This window comes from Rattus rattus, chromosome 8, assembly GCF_011064425.1.
Source record: "Rattus rattus isolate New Zealand chromosome 8, Rrattus_CSIRO_v1, whole genome shotgun sequence".
Taxonomy (NCBI): domain Eukaryota; kingdom Metazoa; phylum Chordata; class Mammalia; order Rodentia; family Muridae; genus Rattus; species Rattus rattus.
This window is the reverse complement of record NC_046161.1, coordinates 45,421,004-45,444,648: the sequence shown is the minus strand read 5'-3', so window position 1 is coordinate 45,444,648 and position 23,645 is coordinate 45,421,004. Positions and strand designations below refer to the sequence as shown.

The 23,645-nt window shown below is 39.6% G+C and overlaps 1 protein-coding gene across 4 annotated transcripts in view; it reads left to right on the top strand.

Annotated features, from left to right (window-relative positions):
• Window positions 1-578: 578 nt before the first annotated feature.
• Sik2 (salt inducible kinase 2) overlaps window positions 579-23,645 on the top strand; it is a 96,786-nt gene continuing 73,719 nt past the window's right edge. For 2 of the 4 annotated variants that reach the window (XM_032909652.1, XM_032909654.1), the window contains exons 1-3: window positions 582-915; window positions 8,680-8,796; window positions 10,868-10,931. In XM_032909652.1, the coding sequence (XP_032765543.1) occupies window positions 781-915; window positions 8,680-8,796; window positions 10,868-10,931 (316 nt within the window). In that variant the 5' untranslated portion in view covers window positions 582-780. Of the gene's footprint in view, window positions 916-5,491; window positions 6,244-8,679; window positions 8,797-10,867; window positions 10,932-23,645 lie in introns of those variants that run through there. The other 2 variants (XM_032909656.1, XM_032909655.1) reach the window with 2 other exon arrangements.

Sequence of the window (23,645 nt, the reverse complement as noted above, 5' to 3'; positions counted from 1 at the left end):
TTCAAAGCCCCTTAGGAGTTCCGAATTCCGGACTTAATCATCTCTTCAGCGCTGACATTTTTTTTTCCTTTTTTTTTTTTGCAAGTGACTGACTGCTGTGAATAGAAATCCACAGAGATGTCAAAAAGTGGAAAGACGTATATAGTACCGAGAAGGGAGCTAAAAAGAACACAAAGAAAAGAGGCTGTGAGCAATGCGTTGCTCAGCCACGGTGCTCTTCGGGCTCCAAATTTAGCGCTGCAGTCCGCTGAGGGAGAGGTTTTGGCGGGAAGGGCTGCCCGGGCGGAGAACGCCGGGTGACCCTATAGAGACGCTCCCAGTGCATCCTCGGCGCGGCCCACCAGGGCTCGCTCTTGCGCTTCTGCTGGAAGGCAAGAGGAGCAGGGCGGAGCGGACAGACGGCGACCCCGCCCCCGGCCGCGACGCCCTCCTCAGCCCTGTCAGGCCTTGCAGCGGCCGGAAGCCTCGTGCCTGCCGGACCCGCGCGCCGCCCCTCCCTCCCTCCCGCCCCCGACGTCGGCGGTGCTGCGGTAGCCATGGTGACCGGTGGAGGCCCGCCCCCGCCCCCTGCCCCGGCCCCCTGACGTCGGCGCACGTCAGCGCCGGCGCGCGCCTGGCTGGGCCCTGTGGGGCGGGAGGGAAGCAGCGCCCGGGCGAGAGCCGCGGCCGTCGCCCAGAGCCCAGGCGCGCCGCCCGACGCCCTCCTGCCCGCTCCGCGCCGCTTCGTGCCGGCCCCTTCGTTCACGCTCCCGTCGTCGTGTTCTGCAGCGGGGGCCAAGCATGGTCATGGCGGATGGCCCGAGGCACTTGCAGCGCGGGCCGGTCCGGGTGGGGTTCTACGACATCGAGGGCACGCTGGGCAAGGGCAACTTCGCCGTGGTGAAGCTGGGGCGGCACCGGATCACCAAGACGGAGGTGCGGCCCCGGGGTTCAGCGGGAGCGTGGCGTGGTTGCGCCCCGGGTGGGGAACGGCGGGCCTGGCACTGCGGGGACCGCGGGGTGCAGGTCGAGTGTGTGTAGGGTGTCCCCGGGAAGCCACACAGGCTTCCGTCCCGAGTCTCCCACCCGGGAACCTGGTCTGTGGCCTCGGCTCCCGAGCACAAGTTCCGCGTCTTCCCGGCTTTCGGCTGGGGGTGGGGTGGGAGGGGAAGTCTCGGTGCTCCGGGGCCGCACGGGGACCAATGTCGCCGGCCGGAGAAGGGGACCAGCAGCTCCCGGGCTCGCCGGACGCGGAGCGCGGCCCGGACCTAGTGTCCTTCTCTGTCCGGCGAGAAGGGGGTGCCGCGGACCGGACCGGTGCGGACGGACCGCTGTCCATCTTCTCTGCTTTGGGCCCGCAGAGTCTCTGATTCGGTGCCTTGACTGGCTTGAGCACTTGCAGTGGCTATAGCAAATACACCAGACAATAGAGCTGTTAAAAATGGTCATCTCAGCCCTGCACCGTTCTCTGGGGTTGTCCCTTTACCAGGTGTGCATGCTGGCTCGGAGCACACATTCCTTAAGCCACATCAGATGGACTCTACTCAGCCCTCAACTGGCTTCCTGACATTGACTCTCCAGCATCCCCCCTCCGTGGTACATTCTAAGGCACCGCACATATTTTCTCCCCAAGTCTCTGTTCTTACCTAGCCCACCCTCTTCCTTCCATTGCCTCAAGCTGCTCTCCTCGGGGTCTCTATTTTAAGACGTGCAAATTAAATACCTTGGAAAAAACGATCGCAACACTACCATTTCTTAGACTACAACATAGTGGTTTTGACGTACTATATTCTGCCTTCTGATTCTACTGGAGTTTCACCGGTGTCCAGTTTCTCTCCTCCGTTTTCATCCTTTTCGGGTTTTTTTTTACCTAATACGTTCTTAAGAACGTTCTAACCTTTGAATGTAGAACCCCCCCCGCCCCCCCCTCCCATGACTTACGTAAGGTGAAGGGCATTTAAAAGCTTTACTGTTCTCTTAGCAGTTGTACTTAAAAGTTTTGCTTCATGTCCATTTCCATAAAGAAGGAGGGTATGTCTAACACGTCTTCATTTTTGTTTAGCCTCACAAATCCCCGACACACCACCTAAATCTTTCTTCTTTAGGGCATCAGTACCAAGGTCAAAATTTTTCCTTTTACGATTTTACCAGTGTTACGAATCTAGATTGCCTGTAATGATAAGCATATTGACATTACCAAAATTTTGCATAGCTTAATCTGATCCCAGCATTTTTTTTTAATGAATAAAGTTGTTTCAGTTTTGTAAAGAGCTATGGCCAAATGTCATACCTTTACTCCGATGTTAAATTAAAAGGAAGTATCTTAAATGGGTGTATTTATGACTTTTCAATGACTGCCAAAAATAGCACATTACAGAGAGAGTCTGAACTTTTTGGTTACATTGTTGGAGACCAAATCCGTTCATACAATTTTTTTCTCATTAGCAATCTTTAGTAGTCAGCTATTGTCAGAGTTTAAAGTTGTATCTGAGATCTGAGAGCTGCTTGGGTGGAGCTGACGGCAATTTACACTTTTTCTGGAGGGTGACAACTCTGAAGGTGTCCCTTTCAAACTGATATTTTTTTTAGGAAGCCGGCTAGGGGGCACTGTGGAGCAACACTGCCTATGCCTGTCAGATCAGTAACATTCGTGATTGAAGACACCTGTCAGATCATGAAAGCTCTTGCATGAACCCTCTTGCTAAAGGGTGTGTGTGTAGTCTGTGTGTATAAAATTATTTTATGTTAAAAGCTATATGCTTATTCTATAGGTTCCTCCTCCCTTGTGCTTTTCTGTTTTTTACAATGAGTAAGGCTGAGCATTTTGTGGTAATTTTGTGATTGTTGATACTAAGACATAGAAAGGGGAAATGGTCTAGTAGTTACTATACTTAAAAGTCTTTGTAGGTGTTTTAGTTTGCAAAATGGTTTTCTGAAGTTTTATAAGACAGTTACATGAAGACTTGCTTAGTAAAAGCACTGACTCAGTTTCTAATAATATGTTTCAGTAAGTTTTTTTTTTTTCTTTAGAGACAACTGCTTTTTATTTACTGAGTATTTGTATCTTTGGTAAATGGAACCACCATGCAAACTGTAAATAAAATAGTGAAATATTCAACTCTTTTACATTATTTTAGATTCTCATTACTTAACATACTACAATAATTACGGTGATAACAGTTAATAATAGTATAAAGAAAACTATTAGCAAAATACCATTATATTTAGTGCTGTGGAAGTTCCTTTGTGTACTGTATTTTAACATTGTAGGCTTATGTGTTTTAGAACTTGGAGATCTCTTTTTCCTTCAAGTTTGATCCTGGGGCAGTTTTTAAAAATAGAATCATTTTTATTGTATATATTTGTGTGTATACATGTGTGTGTGTTGGTAGAAGGACAACTTGCAGGAGCTGTTTCTCTTCTTCGACTGTGTGGGTGCTGGGGATCAAACTCAAGTCATCAGGGTCAGCAGCAAGTGTCATTACTCTCTGGCTATCTTGACAGTCCCTGAGACAAATCTTAGGACTTAGTTTAAACATCTATGTGATGAATACGTTTATTTTTAATGGCTCTTTATCTTCTGTTCTGTATCACTTGTAAAAAATAAGTTATATTTTTGTAGCTCTTTGGAGAAGTCTGTTTCCCTTTTAGGAAAAAAATTAGTATACAAAAGAGACATTAATTTTGGCTTAATCTATCAAATGTCTTAACACTAAGAAATGTACTTACGTCATCTGAAGCAGTATTCATGTTCTAGATCTCTGTGTAAATTTTGCACACAAAAGGGAAGGGAAGGGGGTGGTAGAATCCAGTTTCCTAATATACTTCATAAAAATCTCTGTAAGCTGGCTTATGAATTACAGAAGCTAATTTTGTAAAGTTAGCACAATGGGAAAAGAATAACACCATTTAAGCTATTAAACTATTTTGGGCAGTAGTGGTTGCTGGTTTTCTGTTCTGTGAATGCCCTTGAGTAGTGTTTTATTAATACTATATTAGGAAGCAGCTTTCCCCTCTAGTTAACTATGTAGTCAGTTCAGGAGTGGGTTGTTTGCTTTTTGGTTTTTGTCTAAGTAAAATTCTAGGAAAATTACTTTTTGCTTCTAAGTGCTCTGTTTCCTGTTAAAGAATGTTCAGTGTAGCAAATGTAAGGACTAAAGAAGACAGCACACAAGCATAGAGTTCTTCCACTGTGGGAGTACATCGTTCTTAGCATGTCACACTGCCACTTAGTATTCTCAACGCATTTGTGTTTTAGAGGTAACAACACATAGAATGTGTATGTTCACACATTTCACATTTTGTTTGCCATATATAACTGTTTTACAGTCTTTTAGTAGTTAAGTGTTCAACCGTGTAGATAACCCATTTTACTTATGATTCTCTTACTGACTATTATATCATTTCCAGTTTCAACAATTGACAGGGAACACAATTGTTTATGTAAGTCTGTGCCTGCATTTTAAATGATTTTGGGAGAAGAAATTGCTGGTAATTATTAGAGGGATTTCTAAGTGAGAAGGTATAACTTTTACATTCAAGAGTTTTTTATTAATCTGTCATGTTTACTATTGAAAAATTTTAAAATATGCATAAATGAAAATAACTACTTACACTGCCAGTACCCAAAGATAGCCTTCATTGTTTTCAGATCCCTCCCTATACAGATAACTGACTTTTCCTCAATTCCATACCTGTGTTGCTTACCCCTAATAGTCATATGAAGAAAAATGTACAGAAACTTGGGAGAAGTTTCTAAAAGTTACCTTATTAAAAAGGCCTGTAGAAATTAGGCTACTTACTTACCCCTGAGAGAACCTGGACACAGAATGACTGTCAAAGGCCATCTGAAAACTGCCTTTGTGCACCAAAAAGTTTTCTGTGTGTATTCTGGGAGTTGGATGTTCAGGCATGATTCTCAGACTACCACCTTAAAGTGTAGAATTTCTTAACACTTTCCAAAAACAAAGTTCAAAATTATGTTTTTATAGTAAGAGTAGAGACAAAAAGAAGGACATGTTAAACCATCAGCGCAGTGTTTCATCAAGAGGTATTTTAAATACAGTTGGTTTATATTTTTCTTTAACATTCTGTAGCTCTGTTCAGTAGCGTTGGTATTAGTCTTGTGCTGCAGGAACACTCCAGGTTTTAAGATGTAGCTCACTATGTGCAGTAGAAGGACCTGTCACCAAATATCTTAACCACTGCATTTCTAAATAGGCTTGGATGTGATCTTTCTCTGTGTGTTAAAACAGGACTTTGATTTGCCATACTGTGTATGTGCTTTATTAGACTGTTCTCTAGTTTCTTGGTCTTTAGGCAAGTAATAATTGGAATTGTTTTGCTATTATTAAAATTACATCTTTTATCAGGGGAAAGAAAACAAATATTCACAGTAAGAGTTGTATAAATCTTCAATTTAGAGTGTGTGTGTGTGTGTGTGTGTGTGAGAGAGAGAGAGAGAGAGAGAGAGGGAGAGAGAGGCGGGGGTGGGGGTCATGTGCACAATTTTGTAGATTTAGTTCTCTCCTTCTGCCTTTATATGGATCCTGGAACTTGAATGCAGGTCATCAAGCCTATACAGCAAGTGCTTTTACCCACTAAGCTGGCCTAGAGTTGTGTAAATTTCTCTATTCTGTAGAAATTTTTACCTTTAACAGAGTTTAATGTGTTCTGATTTTAAGTCCTCTAAGGAATTCTATCTTGGCACCAGGCAATTATGAAAACATTTATTTGGAAATCATGAACCTGACCTCCTTGGATTCACATGATGACATTTGATTTTTAGTCCACTGATGATTAAAGTTTCACTTCCTTGCATCAAATGGATTATAGAATTTCTTATGATAGCTCCCTTTCCTTTTTAATAGACCTTTACCTGTCTTCCTACATCTATATTTTTTAAGTAAATGATTTCTGTATGTTTCTTAAATATTCACATAAAATATTCAGTTATTATATCAGTTATGATAGTTAAAATATTGGAAGGCAAAGGGGCATTTCATTGAAAACTGTTTGTTCAAAAATGTATAAAGTTCTTTAGACAGATTAAGAGATGCCTCTTAGGTAAATTAAATTGGTGACAATCCTTTTATGTTTTCAGTTCTTGAAATTTCAGAATATCCAGTTTCACCCAGTTACAGGACTTAGGCCTACTCATTATAGCCACTGGGAAAAAGCTTGGAGAAGAAACCAGGCATTCATACCTCTACTCTCAAAACTTAGGGGATGGTGGTGCAGAGCCTCCTAATTCACTTGTATTTGGTATGTTTGAAATAAAATTGATATCACTGTACATATAACCTATGTTCTTGTATTTCACTTGTTAGTAACAAACAGTTCCAAGTCTTAAACAAAAACACTGTCTAAAAACATCCACTGTAATGATAAAGATGGTCAAAACCAAGATTGATGAGGTGTAGGAAAACAAAACACTTTTTCAGCAATTGCTAACAAATAGAAAATAAGGGAAACTTTTGGAAATAGTTTGGGAGATTTTTTTTTTAAGCTTTAAATCGTATGACATACAACAAGAGTCAGCCTTTATCCTCTGCATTTACCCTAAAGAAATTAATGCGTATGTCCATAAATGGAATGTGTCATTTGTATATAGCAGCTTTATTCAGTATAAAGCAAAACTTGAAACAAATGCAGAGAGAGAGAGAGAGTGCGTGAGAGAGCGCGAGCGCACTGTGTGTAAGGCAGTGGTTTTCAACTTTCATAATGCTGCAGTCTTTTAATACAGTGGATACCCCCAACATAAAATTGTTTTTGTTTCTACTTCACAATTGTAATTTTGCTATATTGCATTGTAATGTAAATGTGATATGCAGGGCATCTGATAGGTGACCCTGAGAAAGGATCATTCAGTCTCCAAGAGGTCACAACCCACAGGTTGAGAACATCATTCAGAGACATCTTGCATGTCACTACCACATTGTATTTAACTCATTTGCTTTACTAAGCGTAAAGTTCAGCTTTCTCTCTTGCAGTACGCTGAGCGTTCCAGAGGATATTCTTTTGCGTACATTTGCATACCCGATTGTTTCCTCAGAGCAGTTTCAATGCAGTGGAATTCTTAGGTGAAGAGTCCATCCATTACCTCTCTCAAGGACACAGTCTCCTCTGCAAAAACAATATCCATAACTCCTGTTAGGAGAAACACTTTGAGGAGTACTACTCTATAGGGTTCTCCCTCCTCAATGGACAACATTTCTTCATTTGTATGTCTTCGTGACATAGTATTATATGATAGCTACTTGCATTTTTCTTGTAAATTGCTTTTTGTGACTTTGCTTCTCTTTTAATTGCCTTGTTTTTTGCTGTTCAAATGTTTTAAAGTGAGGAGTTACTTTGCACTACTTCTCTAATGGTCATGAAATTATTCTCAACTGTTTATATTTTCATTTTTAAGTGATACATTTAATTTATTTATATAGAAATCCTTGTCATTAATTCAGACTGTTCCTGTCAGGTTCTTTTTCAGCATCAGAGTCTTCAAATTTAATGGAATATGTGATTTTTTTTTTAAGGTCCTTTATAAAAGCTGTTAAATTGCTTTCTAGAAAAATTATGCCTTATTTATATTCATATAGAATTTCTACGAAATATTGTCTGCATGATCAAGAGGCCAAGAAGGTTCATGTGGGTATCTACTTTTCAATCTTTGCTAATATAAAAGTGAAAATGACATGTTTTTCTTTGTTTTAAATTCACATTGTTTGAATGTGTGGTTGAGGGGTTAGCTCCTTTATATAGGGTTTTGAGTGATAGCAGTCTTTCTGATTTATCTGGTATGTTCCTCTCCTACATTAGAGAGGAAGTTTTGCTTTTCCTTCTTAGTGGAAGGAGTATTATTTTTAAGAGAGCATGTGTATAATCAAGAGTTAGACAGTTGAATGATTCAGTTAACATAAAAGAGGTCCTTCGATTAACAGAATCAGTTTTGGCCTTCTTGGCCTCTTGATCATGCAGATTTTTGTTCTAGGTTTAGAACTATTAACAAGTAAAAGTTATGCAGAAAAACTAAGTTTATACCTACCTTTAACTCAAACAGCATTTTGTAATTTGGGGACTTTCAGTATGCTTTTGAGAAATTCCAACACTTTCTTAAAACCAGTTTTAATCATCTCACCCTTACAAACATGGTAAGTTCTCTAAAAAGAGGAATCCCATTTGATTTGTTTTTGATCCTAGTTATAGTATTTGGCATACAGTACATGTATGGTGAGTGAACTTTAAACATTTAAAGGAAGTTGATTTTAGAACGGAAGAATTGAGGTCGTATTTGTCCATCTGTCCGCTCAGCCACCTTAATTTGCTGGAGCTTTAGAGCCTGCTGATTAGTCTTTCTTTTGGGGGCTGGAGCTAAGAAGGGCTTGGTGATTTGGACAGAGGGCCTCATGCAGGCTAATATGCGCTAATATGTAATACCTTTTCAATCTCTGTTTTATCAGCTCCTAGAACTGCTTCTTCCAGTTATTTGACAAAATTGAATGATACATGAGATAAAATGCATTTAAGTATCTTGTAAAGTTAGGAAGTGTTATGCAGTTGGCAAAGTTACCGTCCTTATTACTGCACTTCTGAGACGTTCTTGGCAGATAGTCCATCAGGCTCGGCAGAGATTCCTTGATGATCTTACCTGGAGACTACTGAGTGTTATATATTAATTGTATTTATGTGTCTTCTGGGCTGCAGGTGGCTATAAAAATAATAGACAAGTCTCAGCTGGATGCAGTAAACCTTGAGAAAATCTACCGAGAAGTACAAATAATGAAAATGCTCGACCATCCTCACATAATTAAACTGTATCAGGTACGGCTTACCCCTGTCTCTCCTTATGCTTTCCACATCCAAATGCCTGGTCTTGTGATTTTACTTGTGTGCTAGGTTTCCTAGTGTACTTTAAAAAGGTTTCTGATGCTAAGTCTATCCCTTTCTACATATTTAAATTTGTAAAAATGGAACTAGGACACTACTTGGTAATATAACTTGATAATATAAAAGTTGTCTTTTAGACTATGAGCTAGCTATTTTAAAAATTGGCAGTTATGCCTAAACTTGCCTGGTTTGCAAAGGTAGTTGCATCATAAATAAGGATGTCATACACATGGTTTATTTGAAAAGATTATGTTTATGTTTTATGAAATAAAAAGGCTAAAATAGTATATTACATAGAGGCAAACTTTGTAATACCTAGAGTCATAACTTTTCTTTCCTATTGTTTTGATGAGTCATAAAAGTAAGAAATTTTTTTTAAAAAATCAGTTTTATTAAGAAATTTTGTAAACTGTGTCTGAGTTTAAGCTATATGTTTTAAAAGGAATGTTTTCTCAGATTTTTAAAGTAGTATTTCATGTTTAATAATCAACAAACTATTTTTAAGTTTCTGTTGATTAATGTACCATATATTTCGATCGAAAATGGCTTTTTAAACTGGAAGGTCCTGGTAGCCGACCTGTGGCTTTGACGCCCTGTGATAGGTGCAGCCATGTATGCTGTACTCAGTCTTGTTTTCAGAAGCTCTGTGAGCTGATGGACATCACATTAGGAACGCAGTCTCAGCGAGTGTATAATGTCGTAGGAATGGCATCAAAGCTCAGAGCCCTGCTCAGAAGGCCAGTTTTGGCTGTCACACCACTGCACTCAGGTGGGCTACCCAAACGTATTGGGATTGTAAGAAAAGGTTAAAACTTAGTTTTGTTTATTATGTCCTCGAGTGCATTTTATACAGGGCACACATACATAGTTTGTTCTCTGTCTCTTCTTCTCCCTTTTTCTCTATGTATACATACACATGTACATATACTTTTAGTATATTTATACATATATGTACATGTATATAATTATAAACAGTGCTATTGTTTGACAATTTCAACTTAAAAACTTGGAAACCATCAACTTATGGAATACCTCCAAAGTGTGTAAGAATGTGTATGTTGTGCCACTTACAACGGTTACTAAACATTGCTTATCTTGAATCTAAGTTAGGTGTCTATTCCTATAGTTCTAAAATTCAAATTGCTAACAATGATATACTTTCTTTTTGAACCTAGAGAAGCTAATTTAAATGAAAACAGTAGATTTATGAATAAACAGCTTTATAATTTCAGGGAGCTGGAGAGATGGCTCAGTGGTTAAGAGCATTGGCTGCCCTTCCACAGAACCCAGGTTCAATTCCCAGCAGCCACTTGGCAGTTCACAACTGTCTGCAACTCCAGTTCCAAAGGACCCCTCACACAAACATACATGCAAGCCAATCAGCAATCCACATAAAATAAAAATATATAAATCATTAAAAAATAAACAAGGGGTTGGGGATTTAGCTCAGTGGTAGAGCGCTTGCCTAGCAAGCGCAAGGCCCTGGGTTCGATCCCCAGCTCCGAAAAAAAGAAAAAAGAAAAAAAATAAATAAATAAACAAGATTACAGTAACTTGTAACTTTTAGATAGAGAACAGTAGAGAAGAACATGGATGTCAGGTTGTGCTGGCTCAGCTCGACTACAGCCTGGATAGCACAGCACGCAGACTGCAGTGAAGAGGCAGGGGGAACATCTGCAGTCCTTATCCCTCCTTACACTTGTGTGCACACGAATCACTTTGTTAAAGTGTCAGTTCTAATTCAGCAGTACTTCAGTCAGGCCTGGAACTCTGCACTTCTAGCAGGGACTAGCAGCTGCTACTTCTGGGCCATGGACTCACACTTAGAACAAGGATCTAATATCTACAAAAAGCATGGCCTGAGTATATACTGAAGCCTGTGAATGGTTCTGACTTCTCAACTCTTCACAACTTACTCTTTCGCTTATAATTTTAATTTGTGCAGCTCTGTAGTATGGTAAAGTAGTCCTTCCTGCCTGACTAATGTGGGATCTTTTATCAATAGGTGATGGAGACCAAAAGTATGTTGTACCTTGTGACAGAGTATGCCAAAAACGGAGAAATTTTTGGTAAGTTTTTTCCTTTATTTTTTTTAATTTTTTTTTGAACTTAAGAAACTCACTGGCCTGCATAAATGGTGTACTTCAAATTAATTTTTCTAATTATTTAAGAATTGATAATATTTTAAGTTTTAGACTAACTAGGTAAGTTAAAATATGGAATATAACTTATTCGTATGTGTGTGTGGTATTAAAAGTACTTAATTTTCTCACTTGGATTAGCAACTAGAAAGCAAAAGAGAGGGAGAAACTTGCCACCTTACAAGAGGAATTTATTTTATTTCTTTTTACTTCTTACATTCTGACTATTGAGTCCTGCTTTGGCTTAGCTTTAGTTTTAGGGGGATTCAGTGGTGATCTGTGTGTAACCTCGTGGCTTCTTAGGCTTCACTGTAGCTGTAAAACCTTAGTTTAAGTGGGTTGCTTTCAGGCATTTGGCTGTTTACAGTTTGGGGATATGATACATAGGTTGCTATGGAAATTCATGTACAAGTCTATCTTGAAGTAATATTCGCCCCTGACATAGTAAAAGAACGTTAAAATAATATACTTCTGTTTTGCCTTGCCTGACCATAATGGTTTTCTCATATTGTATTTGAGCCTATTTTATAAAACACACTATAGCATTGTTTTTGTTTTAGCAGTATATCCTCTTTAGCAGAGATTTCAATCTTTTTAAAATCCTATTTATCAGAAGTTAGCATTTCTACATTTTTCTGTATAGATAAATATTTTCACCTTTATTTCTTTGTGTGGATATATAGTTTCATGCAAGGTCATTTTCCTTTTGCTTGAAGGAGTTTCTTTCTTTTTTTATAAAGCAAGTTTTTATTGGATATTTTTTTATTTACATTTCAAATGTTATTCTCTTTCCCAGTTTCCCATCCATAAGCCCCCTATCCCATCCTCCTTTTCTATAAGAGTGTTCCCCCTCCCCAACCACTCCCCTTCCTACCTCCCTGCCCTGACATTCCCCTACACTGGGGCGGGGAGGGTGTCCAGCCTTGGCAGGACCAAGGTGCTTCTCCCATTGGTGCCCAACAAGGCCATCTTCTGCTACATATGCAGCTGGAGCCATGGGTCTGTCCATGTGTACTCTTTGGGTAGTAGTTTAGTCCCTGGGAGCTCTGGTTGGTTAGTATTGGTGTTCTTATGGGGTTGCTAACCCCTTCAGCTGAAGGAGTTTCTTAGTATTGCTTGTAGTGAAGGTGATAAAATCCTTCAGTCTTTGTATATCTAAAAATAGTCTCTTTTTTGTCTGGTATAAAGGAATTGAACTGGAGGCAGATTTCACTGATTTTAATAATTTCATAATGCTATTGCAGTTTTCTTTAAGATTCTTTGGCTTAGTGTTCACAAGTTGCTTAGACATGTAAATACAATGTTTTCACTAAATTTAGAAATCCTTCAGCCACTGTTTTCTTAACTGGTTTTCTGTTCCATCTCTTTCTCCTCTGCTTCAGAGTCTAGGCCAGTGTATTTTAGGCTATTTGAAATTGTCCCACAGCTCAGTAGATTTTTTTTTCTTTTTTCTCCTTATGTTTTATTTTAGGCAGTTACTCTTTCTGTGTCTTTAAGTTCACTAGTCTTTTATTCTGCAATGTCTAATCTGTTTTCCTAGTTAAATGTATTTTTCACCTCAGACACTGAGTAAATTACAACTTGATTGAAACCCTTTATTTTTAGGAGTATGTGTGTGTGTGTCTCTTTTTGTATGTTCCATGTCTTTATTTAGCTGTTGAATATCTGGGATACAGTTATAATAATTTCCGTTCATGTTTCCTAACCTCCACCATATCTGTCAGCTCTGGATCACTTCTGATTGGCTACTGTTTCTCTTTTGTTTTGCTCATATTTCCCTGCCTTTTTGCATGAAAGGATAGAGAGATGGGGAGTGAAAGAGTGGTGGTCGAAGAAGACCTCCCTGCAATTTGAACAGATATTTGCAAACACAGTCCTATATGTACGGAGTAAAGAGGATTGTCGGAAGAGAGAGACGAGCAAATGCAGAGTCCCTGAGGCCACAGAGTTCTCCGTATGTCCAAGGATTAACAAAGGGTCCAGCATGGTTGGAGAGAAGAAAGCAGGAAGTGGGAGCAAGAGGGAGCAAAGAAAAGGCCTAGTGGGAGATGCAGTCACAAAGGTAAATAAGAGGAGGAGTAAGGAGCAGACTTAGGGGCTTTGCATCCATTCAGGAGACTGGCTAACCACAGGTTTTCAGTAGTCATTGAGATTTCAGCATGGGACTGGAGAGACAGCTCAGTGGTTATGACCACTGGTGCTCTCTTAGAGGACCCTGGTTTAATTACTAGTACCTCTATGGCAGTTCAATCGTAACTCCAGTTCCAGGGAATCTTGACACCCTCTCTGGCCTTCTTGAACACCAGACACATTTGTGGTGTATAGACATATGAGCGGGGAAACACCCATACACATAAAATAAAATAGACTTAAGCAGTCAGGTGACTGCCTGAGTCAGCACCTTCAAATCATCACTGAGACACTGCTGTTTTGAAAGTAGATTGTAGCTGGGAGGTATAGAGAACAAGAGATCTGGTTGGACAGTGTTAAAGTAGTTGCTGACAGCTCTGTTCAGGATGGAAATTAGTATAGGGAGTCATCTGTGTGTGTGTGTGTGTGTGTGTGTGTGTGTGTGTGTGTGTGTGTGTGTAATGTACATGTGTAAATGTGGAGATACAGATTGACATTAAGTGTCTTCACTCTACACCTTTTTAAGTTTGAGGCATGGTCTTATAGAACCTGGTACTCGCTGTTTTGGCTACACTGCCTGGCAGCCAGCCCCAGAGATCCACCATTGGGATTATAGATGTATACTGCCATGCCAGGATTTTACATGGGTCCTGGGGACCAAAACTCAGATCCTCTACTGAACCTATCTTATATGTCGGTGCAGAGAATCTAAATTCAGGTGCTAATGTTTGCACAGTGGGGACTTTACTGGCTGAGTCACTTTCCCTTTAGCCCTGTAGTATATATTTTGAAAGTAAAATCAATTCGACTTCTTGTCAGGTAGAGACCACAAAAGTAGTGTGTCTAATTATGGAAGCAACCAAGGTCTAGTTTCCAAGGCCCTCAAATTAAAGAGGAGAAAGCAACAGATGAGACAGAGGAGGAAAGAAGAGAAAAGAGTTTGCTTCAAACCACATGAGCTACATAGTCTGCGGAGGATGAGCAGGTATCTATGTCAGGTGATGCTGCTAGACCAAGAACAGGGAAGAGTGAAATTTACATCACCACTTTGTAGAGCAATTTTGGAAGAGCATCTGGACCAAAAGCTAGACTAAAGGTGCTTAAAGAACAAATAGAAGAAAATAGTGAGTGCAAAATAGATAACTTTTTCAAGGAGAGAAATGTGATGATAGTTTATAGGGTTAGTGAAGTCAAGAGAAGGCTTTTTAGGTCTTTGTGCACTTTTAAAGGGTTGTGTGTATGTTGGGGGGGTGGGTGATTTTGTTGTCTGGTTTCTGTTATGGTCGTTTTTCCCCTCAAGACAGGATTTCACTGTGTAACAGCCCTTGATGTCCTGAGACTTTGTAGACCAGGCTGGCCTGCCTCTGCTTCCTGAGTGCCGGGATTAAAGGCGTGTGCTACTACTGCTGCCCAACTATATTTTTATGGCTTTAACCTGTAATTTTAATAAACTAGAAATGGCTTTACATGTTAAGTATCATCTTTATGAAAAGGGGGAGAATCTCAAGTTTTCTTGCTGTTGAGATCGTTGAAATAGGCTTGTATCACACTCACTTGTATACAAGTTGAGGCACACTTTGTGAACTTTTGCATTAAATGTTTATTTTTAATATAAACTATCTTGCTATCTAGAGTAAATGTTCAATTTAAGTTCTGAAAAGAAGAATCTGTTTTAGATAGAGAAGTTGACAGTGTTAGTTAACTTTTCCACTCTGGTACAGTTCATTTGAGTTCTGAAGCCAATGAGTAATAGAACTTAATTTTAAAATATGATGAAATCCTTGGATAATATTGACTGTTTAGAATGGAAGACTCTAGAGGAATCAGAGACCATTTAGTACAATTTATTTTTATTTATTTTGGCTTTGTCATTCATGCGGGTTGTAGCCTGACAGGACTCAATGTCTTTTTCTCACAAAAAACTATTTTTCCTCTCCTTTTTTTTAAAAACTCAGCTTCATCATGTGCTAAGCTAGGACCCTTGATGTCAATGTTGATTTCACCCCCTGTACCTCTCTCTGGATGGTTTGAACTTCTGCTTGTTAGGCTTCCTATGTCTCTCTCGAGAAATATGCATCTCCTCATCCCTCTTCTTCCCTGTCTGTAGGATACAGCTGTTTAACTGGTTTGTGGTACAAGGTCTCCAGAATTTTCCAGAATTAGATGTTTTTCTGTGCCCCCTTCCCCCCCCCGTGTTTGAGGCAAGGCCTCACTGCATAGCATAGGTCTCTAAGTTGCAATTCACCAATTTTCCTGACTCTGCCTCCTTCCCAGTGGTAGGATTCAAGCATGCACCACCACCCATGATCAGTGTCTTTCTAAAACACAGAGTCATGTAGTTGTCTTCATTTTTATGTTGCTTTAATAGAGGTGAGTATGGAGAGGGAATAATTTTGAAAGCAAGGTAGAGTCCTAGTACTCAGTAAGTACTGGGACAACTTAGTTTTGAGGAAACCGTTTTAAGAAAAAGAATAATTTTCATGTAGCTTCTATATGTGATAATAGTCAATTTGAGCAACATTTATTAAATAGTGAAAAAATATGTGTGAGATTTCAAATGGATTAAGCCAAAAACGTGTTAAGTCAGCTGGAGATGTAATAAAGCAGAACACATCAGAACAGTATAGGAATATGTGTTTGAGCATTTTAGTGTTTATCAGTTAGACTTAAGACTTTAGGATCACCATTTACCTTTACAAGTATGATTTTAGTCCTATTCTGTGCTGGGAGAATGTACTGTTCCTTTTTATTTCATCTTTTTTCACTCTCGTTTTTGTATTTAGTCCATCAGCAGATCACATAGTGTTGAATCTTCTGTTTCTGCAGTTGTCACCCGAGTCTAGGCTGTCATCACCTCACATCTAAGTATGTGAAGATCTCATGTTTGCCATCCGTATTTCTTCCCAAGTAAAGTCCATTTCAGTTATGCTGTTCCATCTTCCTGAAGCATCTTTATTATATTACAACTGTGTTAATAGCGTTCATGTCCCTCACTGTTACTTAAAACTCAAACTCTTTCCAGTCAGTTACTAGGTTAGCTCCATCAACTGAGTGCTTATGCCCAGCTAATCCTTGCATAGCTTATTAATAATCATTAATACAGACAACCAAATTGCAGACTAAGCCACCTGCTTTAGTCAATCAACTTTTTTCTCCTTTCCCCATCCTCTGTTTTCTTCTCCCTTCTTCCCCTTTGTTTCTATCTCCCAAATTATAATTTTTGCAAAATATATGCTAGTGTAAGGAGTAAACTAATTTTCCAAGGTTTGCTGTTTTTACCTGTCTGTCTTCATTTCTACTTCTGTATCCTACTCTTCTTCCAAGGCAATCACATTCACTTCTATATCTCATTCTTACATTTCTGCCTCTAGGTTGTTTTTTTTTTTAAGTACAATATTTTGAATGCCTCATGAATGCTTCCCCTGTATGTAAAAGAAGTATGAAAGAAAGAAGCTAAGAAAGACTGTACTGTACGGACCAGTTGTAGAAGACCTTGTATGTTAGAATAAGGGGTTAGCATTGTTTCTTGGAGGGACCGTCCTTCAGCCTGCAGTTGATGGATATTTCAGGAAGATAGTCCAATAGCGGTGTGCAGTCTGACATAAGCAGGGAGAAGAGGGGTTTAAAAGACTGTGTGTTTACATGGAAGAAACAAAGGGAAGGTCTGAGTAAGATGGTAGATGTTAGGATCACACGAAAAGATTTTAAGTCTGAGATAGTTCCAAGTCTATAAATAAGACAATTGATTTTTGTTGAGCATTCCTAAGGTAGGTGCTGAAGTACTTAATCTGATCATTTAAATCTTAAAAGAAAAATCTTGATAAGGAAGGCTCTGAGACATTCGGAAATTTTCTAGAGTCATACAGCAGTCAAGTGACAGACTAGCCTTCGATGAGCCAATGAGGCAATCCCAGAGCCATTGCTACTGGTAATTATACTTCACCTTCTCCCCAAGAGATCTTACTGACTCACTGAGGATTTAAAGCAAGTACAAGAGAAAAATAGTGGTGAAACTGTTGACAGCAATCTGTAGGTCTGGCTTCAAGTGAAAATGAGGAGTTAGATTTAACATGTTGTTGGAGGTGATAGTCAGGGAATTTAATTTGATGTAGACAGTAGGCATTGATTGAAGATATGATAACAAAATTCAAAAGTGAGTTTAACTGCAACCATAAAAATGGAGTAGCCTTACAGGGGGCCTAAGATTGGAACTAAAGTGAAGATCCTTCACTAAAAAGGGTATTAAACAGTATTTATTAGGGAAATACTGATTGAAAGCCCCAGGAGGGCAGCATTCTGAATCAACTAGAATGGTTAAATTTAGAGGTGGACAACACTGAATGAAAGAACTGAGACTTTGACACTGCAGGGGGAAGTGTGATGTGTGCCTGCTTAGGAATACTAACAGTGTCTTATAAAGTAAGCATGCGTTCTTTCCAGTCGTGAGGCAGCTCTGTTCCTACGTGTTTACCCAGGAAAAGAGCAAGTGTTCTTACAAGTGACTTGTCCAGGAATGTTCATAGCAACCCTTTTTATAATGTCCAAAGGAAGAACAATCAAAGTGGCCACCAATGGGATGATGTATCCAGAATTCTGTGGTATTATGTAAAGGAAGATGGTTCTGAAGGCAAAAGGAGTGTTCTTCGTAAGCATACAATACCACATAAATAAACCTTACCGACACTGCTAGGCAGGAATCTGAACACAAGAGTGCAGTTTGAAGCAGTCATGGTAGCACACGCCTATATATAATTCCAGCACTCAGGAGGCAGAGGCAGGTGGATCTCTCAATTTGAGATGAGCCTCGTCTATGTAGTGAGTTCCAGGACAGTCAGGTTTATGTCTCAAAAAAATAAAACCAAAGTACACTTTGTATCTTATTATCTGTGTGAGATTCTACCATAGGCAGCAACCATGGATGGTTATAGAACTTGGCAAGTATTTGCCATTAGAGACAGGAGACAATAAAAGCCCTTATCACCTCTTATGTATAATGAAAATCTCATAGCTAGATCCGTTTATCTGTCACAAGACCTTTCTGATGCTTCTACTGGTTCTCAAAATAGAACATACAGATTTCATATTTGTGTTAATGTTGATCTGGAAACCCTTTGCTATCTATGTCTTTCAAGCCTTCCCGCCTTTCCTTGCTTTCTCCATCCTGCCTTTCCTTTACTACTTTATTCCTTTCAAACTAATTGAAGTTCTATCTAATCAAAAGTTGTTCTTAATTGATTCTGTCTACATTGATTTCCTCATAGAAAAGCATTCTAAGTTATTCTCCTGTACAACTCATATTGGTACTGTATCTATAAAACTAGTTTCATTATTATTAATCTACATTATTATTATTTTGTTGCTATTGTATTTTATTATTATTGTTATGTTTGAGTTTCATGTATATGGTGTATGTATGTGTATACCTGTGCACAAATGGAGGCCAGAAATTAATATTGGGTATCTTCTTGTTTTACTCTCCACCATGTTTTTCTTTTCAAGACAGAGTCTCTTACTGAACCTAGAGGGCACTCTGGGCTACAGTGGCCAGCTGAGTGCCCAGCATCCTGCCTGTTGTCATCCTTCTGCACAGGGGTTGCAGATCAACCAGTGTTAACATGCCCACCTGTTATGTGGATGTTGGGGGTCCTCAGGCCAGCACAGAAACTACCTGACTAACTGATCCGTCTCTGCACTGTTTTGTTTGTTTTGCAACAAGGTCTCTTGTAGCTTAGAGCTTATTATGTAGCTCAAGATTACCTTGAGTTTCTGGTCTTTGCCTTCACCTCCTAAGTGCTGTTGCGTGGCATGCAAGCTTCCCACCAGCTAGGCCATCTCTAGCGCTCCATGTCTACCTTTTCTGGAACAGATTGTTAGAGAACTGGTTAGGGTTTAGCAGTACAAACCGTTTTATAAATGCGGTGAGTGAGCAGTGTCGTGTCTACTTTGGCCTTTGTGGGCCGTATTTACTCAGGGAAGCGAGGAGCCGCTGCCAGCTAAGTAGTCTCAGGCAGTTCTTTGTTCAGCTTTTGAAAGGAGTGTTTACTCTTGGGGAGATAAACATGAATGAGGAAATGCCAACTGAATCAAGGGAGAAACTGGTTTCCTCTAGAATCCTAGGCAGTTTCTTGGTGTTTAGTGATAGTTCCACCTTATATTTAACTTTATTCTGACTCCCTACACCTCCCTTAAAATATCCTTTTCGGGTATTATGGTAAATGAGAACATGTACATTTAACACTGGTAGCTTTATTCTCTGGTTCTTAAAATACCTAGTAGATACCATTTTCTCAGGAGCCTATAGTAGGCAATAGTAAATGAATTTGCTTTAAAAGATGTTGGTTTTTTCCTTTGCAGTTATAGGTGTGATTAATGAAAGTTATTCAAGAGTTCAGCATTCTTTAGAACTATTTCTTACTTATCCATGTAGTCACGTGCAGTAAATGGTGCAAAAATCATAGAGCGGTTGCCTCAGCAGACAATTTGGGTTCTGTTCAAACAATTAAACCGGCAGTCAGCAGATTCCGGCCTGGTAATTAAATTACCCATAGCCTTTGTTTTCAGATTTCTGCCCCTTGATATGCTGTGTCTTTTCAGGCTGAATTTGTGCCTGGGGTTTATTGATTCATTTCCTGTCTTTCCCTTTCAATGGTAACATACTGAGATGCCAGCTATGATAATTGAAAAGGGCTTTGTTTACATCAGAATACCTTTAGACAGTTCCTCCGAGAGCCAGAGAGACAGTCTTCTTGGCCTTGATTACTATCTTAATAGCCTAAAGATAATGTTAAATCAGTGATCCCGTTTGCTTTCTTTTAGTAAACTTGAAGGTGGTATTCACGTCACATAATCACCGTGACTCTAATTTATGTTTTTAAAAACTTTCTAATTGAGGTCCCTGGGGACCCTTACTTAAATTTACCTCCATCTCTAGTTTTTCCTCCATTGGGTTAGTTTAAACCTTCACCATTTCTCATTTTAGTTACTTCAACAGGTTAGGGTCTCTGCCTCTCAACTAGTCCTTCTTAGGTTACAGCATTACTGTTGAAATGATCCCTCAACCATAACCAGTCTCCTCTGTTGTTTTTCTACTTAGAATGTTTATGTACCTTCCCACTGAATTCAGTATCAAATAAAAAAATTAGTGTGATAATTGCCCATCCCTATCTTCCTTTCCAATCCTATCATAAGCATGTGATCTTTGAGTTTTATTGACTGTGCACATAGATCTGTGGGTAAATGTTATTTTCACGAATTTGGGTTATGATAGATGCCAGTGTGGAAAAGCTACAGGGGTGTGCAAATGTTGAGATAAGACTAAACTATCCTTAGAAAATTTAGGATAATTCCCTTTTAGTTTTTATTAGAGGTGTGAAACAATGATCTTTAAAGATATCAAAATTAATTGAATTATATGTAAATTTAGCTGGCATTCAGAAAAACTAGGAACTCTGCAAACCCCAGTGTGGATCCTGATTGAGGGGTCACTGACCTTTCCTCTGGCTTTTATTTAAATTGGGCAGATATTTAAAATGCCCAGAGAAAGGTCTTGTGTTCTAATTCTAGTTCCACCTTTAACTGCTGATGTAAACACCCATGGGCAAGCTACATAACATTTGTGTACCCATCTTCCTTAACATATCAACAAGCAAAAACCTGAGCTGTTTGATTTTCCCAAGTGCTGTAATTGGTACGGAGCTGGAGATTTAAAATCAAACAATGACAACTAAACCCAAAAAATAGAAATGGCTTGACCATTGCATTAGAGGAATTTATAGTCAGTTTTGCAGGACTGAAAAGTTGATATTGTTGGCATTAGTCTAGGCTCTGCCCCAAAGTTACCTGGCAATAGCCAGGTGTGCCTGACTCACTGTAAAAGGGGCTGCTTGCCTCTCTCCCTCCCTCCTTCCTTCTCCTTCTCCCTCCCCCCTCTCTTTCCCCTTCCCTTCTCCCTCTTGCTCTGTCCTCTTGTTCCTGTCCCCCTCCCCATTTCTCTCCCTCTTCTCTTTCCACATGCCAGCTTCTCCTCTAGTCCCTCTTTCTTTGCCTTTCTCTGTCTACTCCCTCAACTCCCCTCCCCATGCCCTGAATAATCTCTATTCTGTACTATAACAGCCTGTGGCTGGTCCCTCAGGGGGAAGGGATGCCTCAGCATGGGCCCTACAGAGGCACCTCCTTCCCCCACGCCTTACCACACCATCTACCAAACATATCCCTTCTCTCTGTACATTTTTATAAAACACAGTATTTGATGCCATGACTCAGATTCCCTCTCTCTTTATTTCTATAAAACACAACAGATATCTGTAAATCTCGGGAAATTGTGTTTCTGAACATATATTTGATGAATGGACTAAATTTGACCGTCAGTTAGATGTTTTGAAACTTCACATGCTTGAAAATATAAGCTTAATAGATTGTAACTGAATAAATGAGTTTCTAAAAGGTAATCTCCTTATCCTACTAGCTCCTAGCTTGTTTCCAACTATCTTTTCCTAATTTCTGGCAGCTTGCCTTTAGTTATGGCTAGAGGCTGACCTTTGGTGTGCGGGTGGTAAGCTAGTCCCAGGTCCAGCATCTCTAGCTCAGCAACAATGGACTGAGAAAAGCACTGGCCTTGTACTTGGTCACAGCCATTTCAGCCAGACTCTAGGACTCAAAGACACTGACAGCCTGTTTTTACATGTTTCCTGATTGCTTTTGGATGGATTTCTGTCAAGTGAGTTACTGTGTTAAGTAATTTTAATCTGATTGTATTAATAGGGTGGGGGAGAATCTATAAAAAGAGAGAACCAGATGGTTGTGTCTGCTGAAAAGGGTGGGTTTCCTACTAAGGACAAAATGAAAGGCAGTAGTCTACCTAGGGGCCTTTTATCCCTGCAGCAGCAAAAGTTCTTTCTGCTTCCTCAGAAGATTCTGCTACTATTTCTAAAGATACTGTATTCCTGGAAATAAGAGGTCTTTGTTTTATTCTTAATGAATAGTCTGATTTGCAGATTCTCCATTGCCTATGTTGCCTCCATTGCCTCCATTACCTTATTGAGTCCAAGTGATAGATTACTTATTGTGGGCATGGTCTAGGTTAGGCAGTGTTCTAGGTACTGCGGCTGCATTGGTGAATCAATGAGTTAATGAAGGTTCTTGTGAATTAGTTTTGCTGCCTTTAAGCTCAAATTCTTTTCATCCTCAGTGTTCTGAAATGCTGTGCCTTTGAGTGAGCATTCTGACTGGAACTGGGACTGAAAGTAGATCCTTTAAACCTAGAAATCTCTTCTTCGTTTTTGGTGAATTGCTCTAACCTGTGCATTGATGGTTCCTTTCAGAACAGTCTGCTCCTTCAGCCAGATCCTTTCTCAGACACCAAGCCTCCTGGTCTGCTTTTTTGCTTAGCCTTTCATAAACTTTATCTTTTAATCTTTGTTGCTTTGTTTGTACTTTTAAACTGAAAAGCTTAATTTGTTCCCTGTTGGTTTTCTTTGTTTTTGTTTTTGTTTTTTTTTTCGCTTTTAAGATTATTTATTTTATGTATATGAGCACACTGTAGCTGTCTTCAGACACACCAGAAGAGGGCATTGGATCCCATTACAGATGGTTGTGAGCTACCATGTGGTTGCTGGGATTTGAACTCAGAATCTCTGGAAGAGCAGTCAGTGCTCTTAATCATTGAGCCATCTCTCCAGCCTACCCCTCTTCAGTTATTTTTAAAAATAGCTTTTCTTGCCTAATGGTTCTATATTATCTTATTTTAATTCTCTGAGAAGTTTTGAAAAATTTCTCACTATATAGTCTCTCTTTTGCCTCCGGGTTGGTTCTATTTGTGATCTGTTTTTGTCTATGTGTTTTATATTGCAAGTTCTTTTACATTTATTGTACATGTTCAGTTGTTTCCTTCTACTTAAAAGCCAGGAACTGTAACAGTAATTGGAAAGTGAACCAGTGGGTGGGATTTTGTGCACTATAGGTTTTATTGAGGTGATTGGCTGCATTCTTATGTTGGGGATTTCCAGCATTTCTCTATTTGGTAAGATTCCTCCAGTCTTCTGTCTAGAAGTTAGAGGACCTTGGCAGCTACAGTTTTCGTGAGTGAAGAAGTCTGGGGCATGTCAGGATCCAACATGCCTGTGTTCACTGCACCATGATTAATAAGATAATATTCTTTCTCCCCATTTGTGGGTGAGGTCCGTATATGTAGAGGCACTGTTTTAGTCTCAAGAGAATAATACTCTAGAATTGAACTATGCTAAAAATCAGGATACATGCCTAGTTGCGTGAGAAAGGAGATATGGGAATGAAATTACTTCTTAAACCTTCCTTCAACTGATTGTCTTTACTTCAGCTTCACCTTGTACAACTTTTGGAGTTTCTTGTGTCATGAGTTCCTGACCACAGTCATTCTTTAGCCAGTTTTACAGACTTTCATCCTAGTCCAGTGTTTAAGTATTTTATACAGACCTTCTGGAACCACAGGCAGATTTCTGGCCTTAGTGGTTTTCTGCATACCAGTTTCCTCCAGAA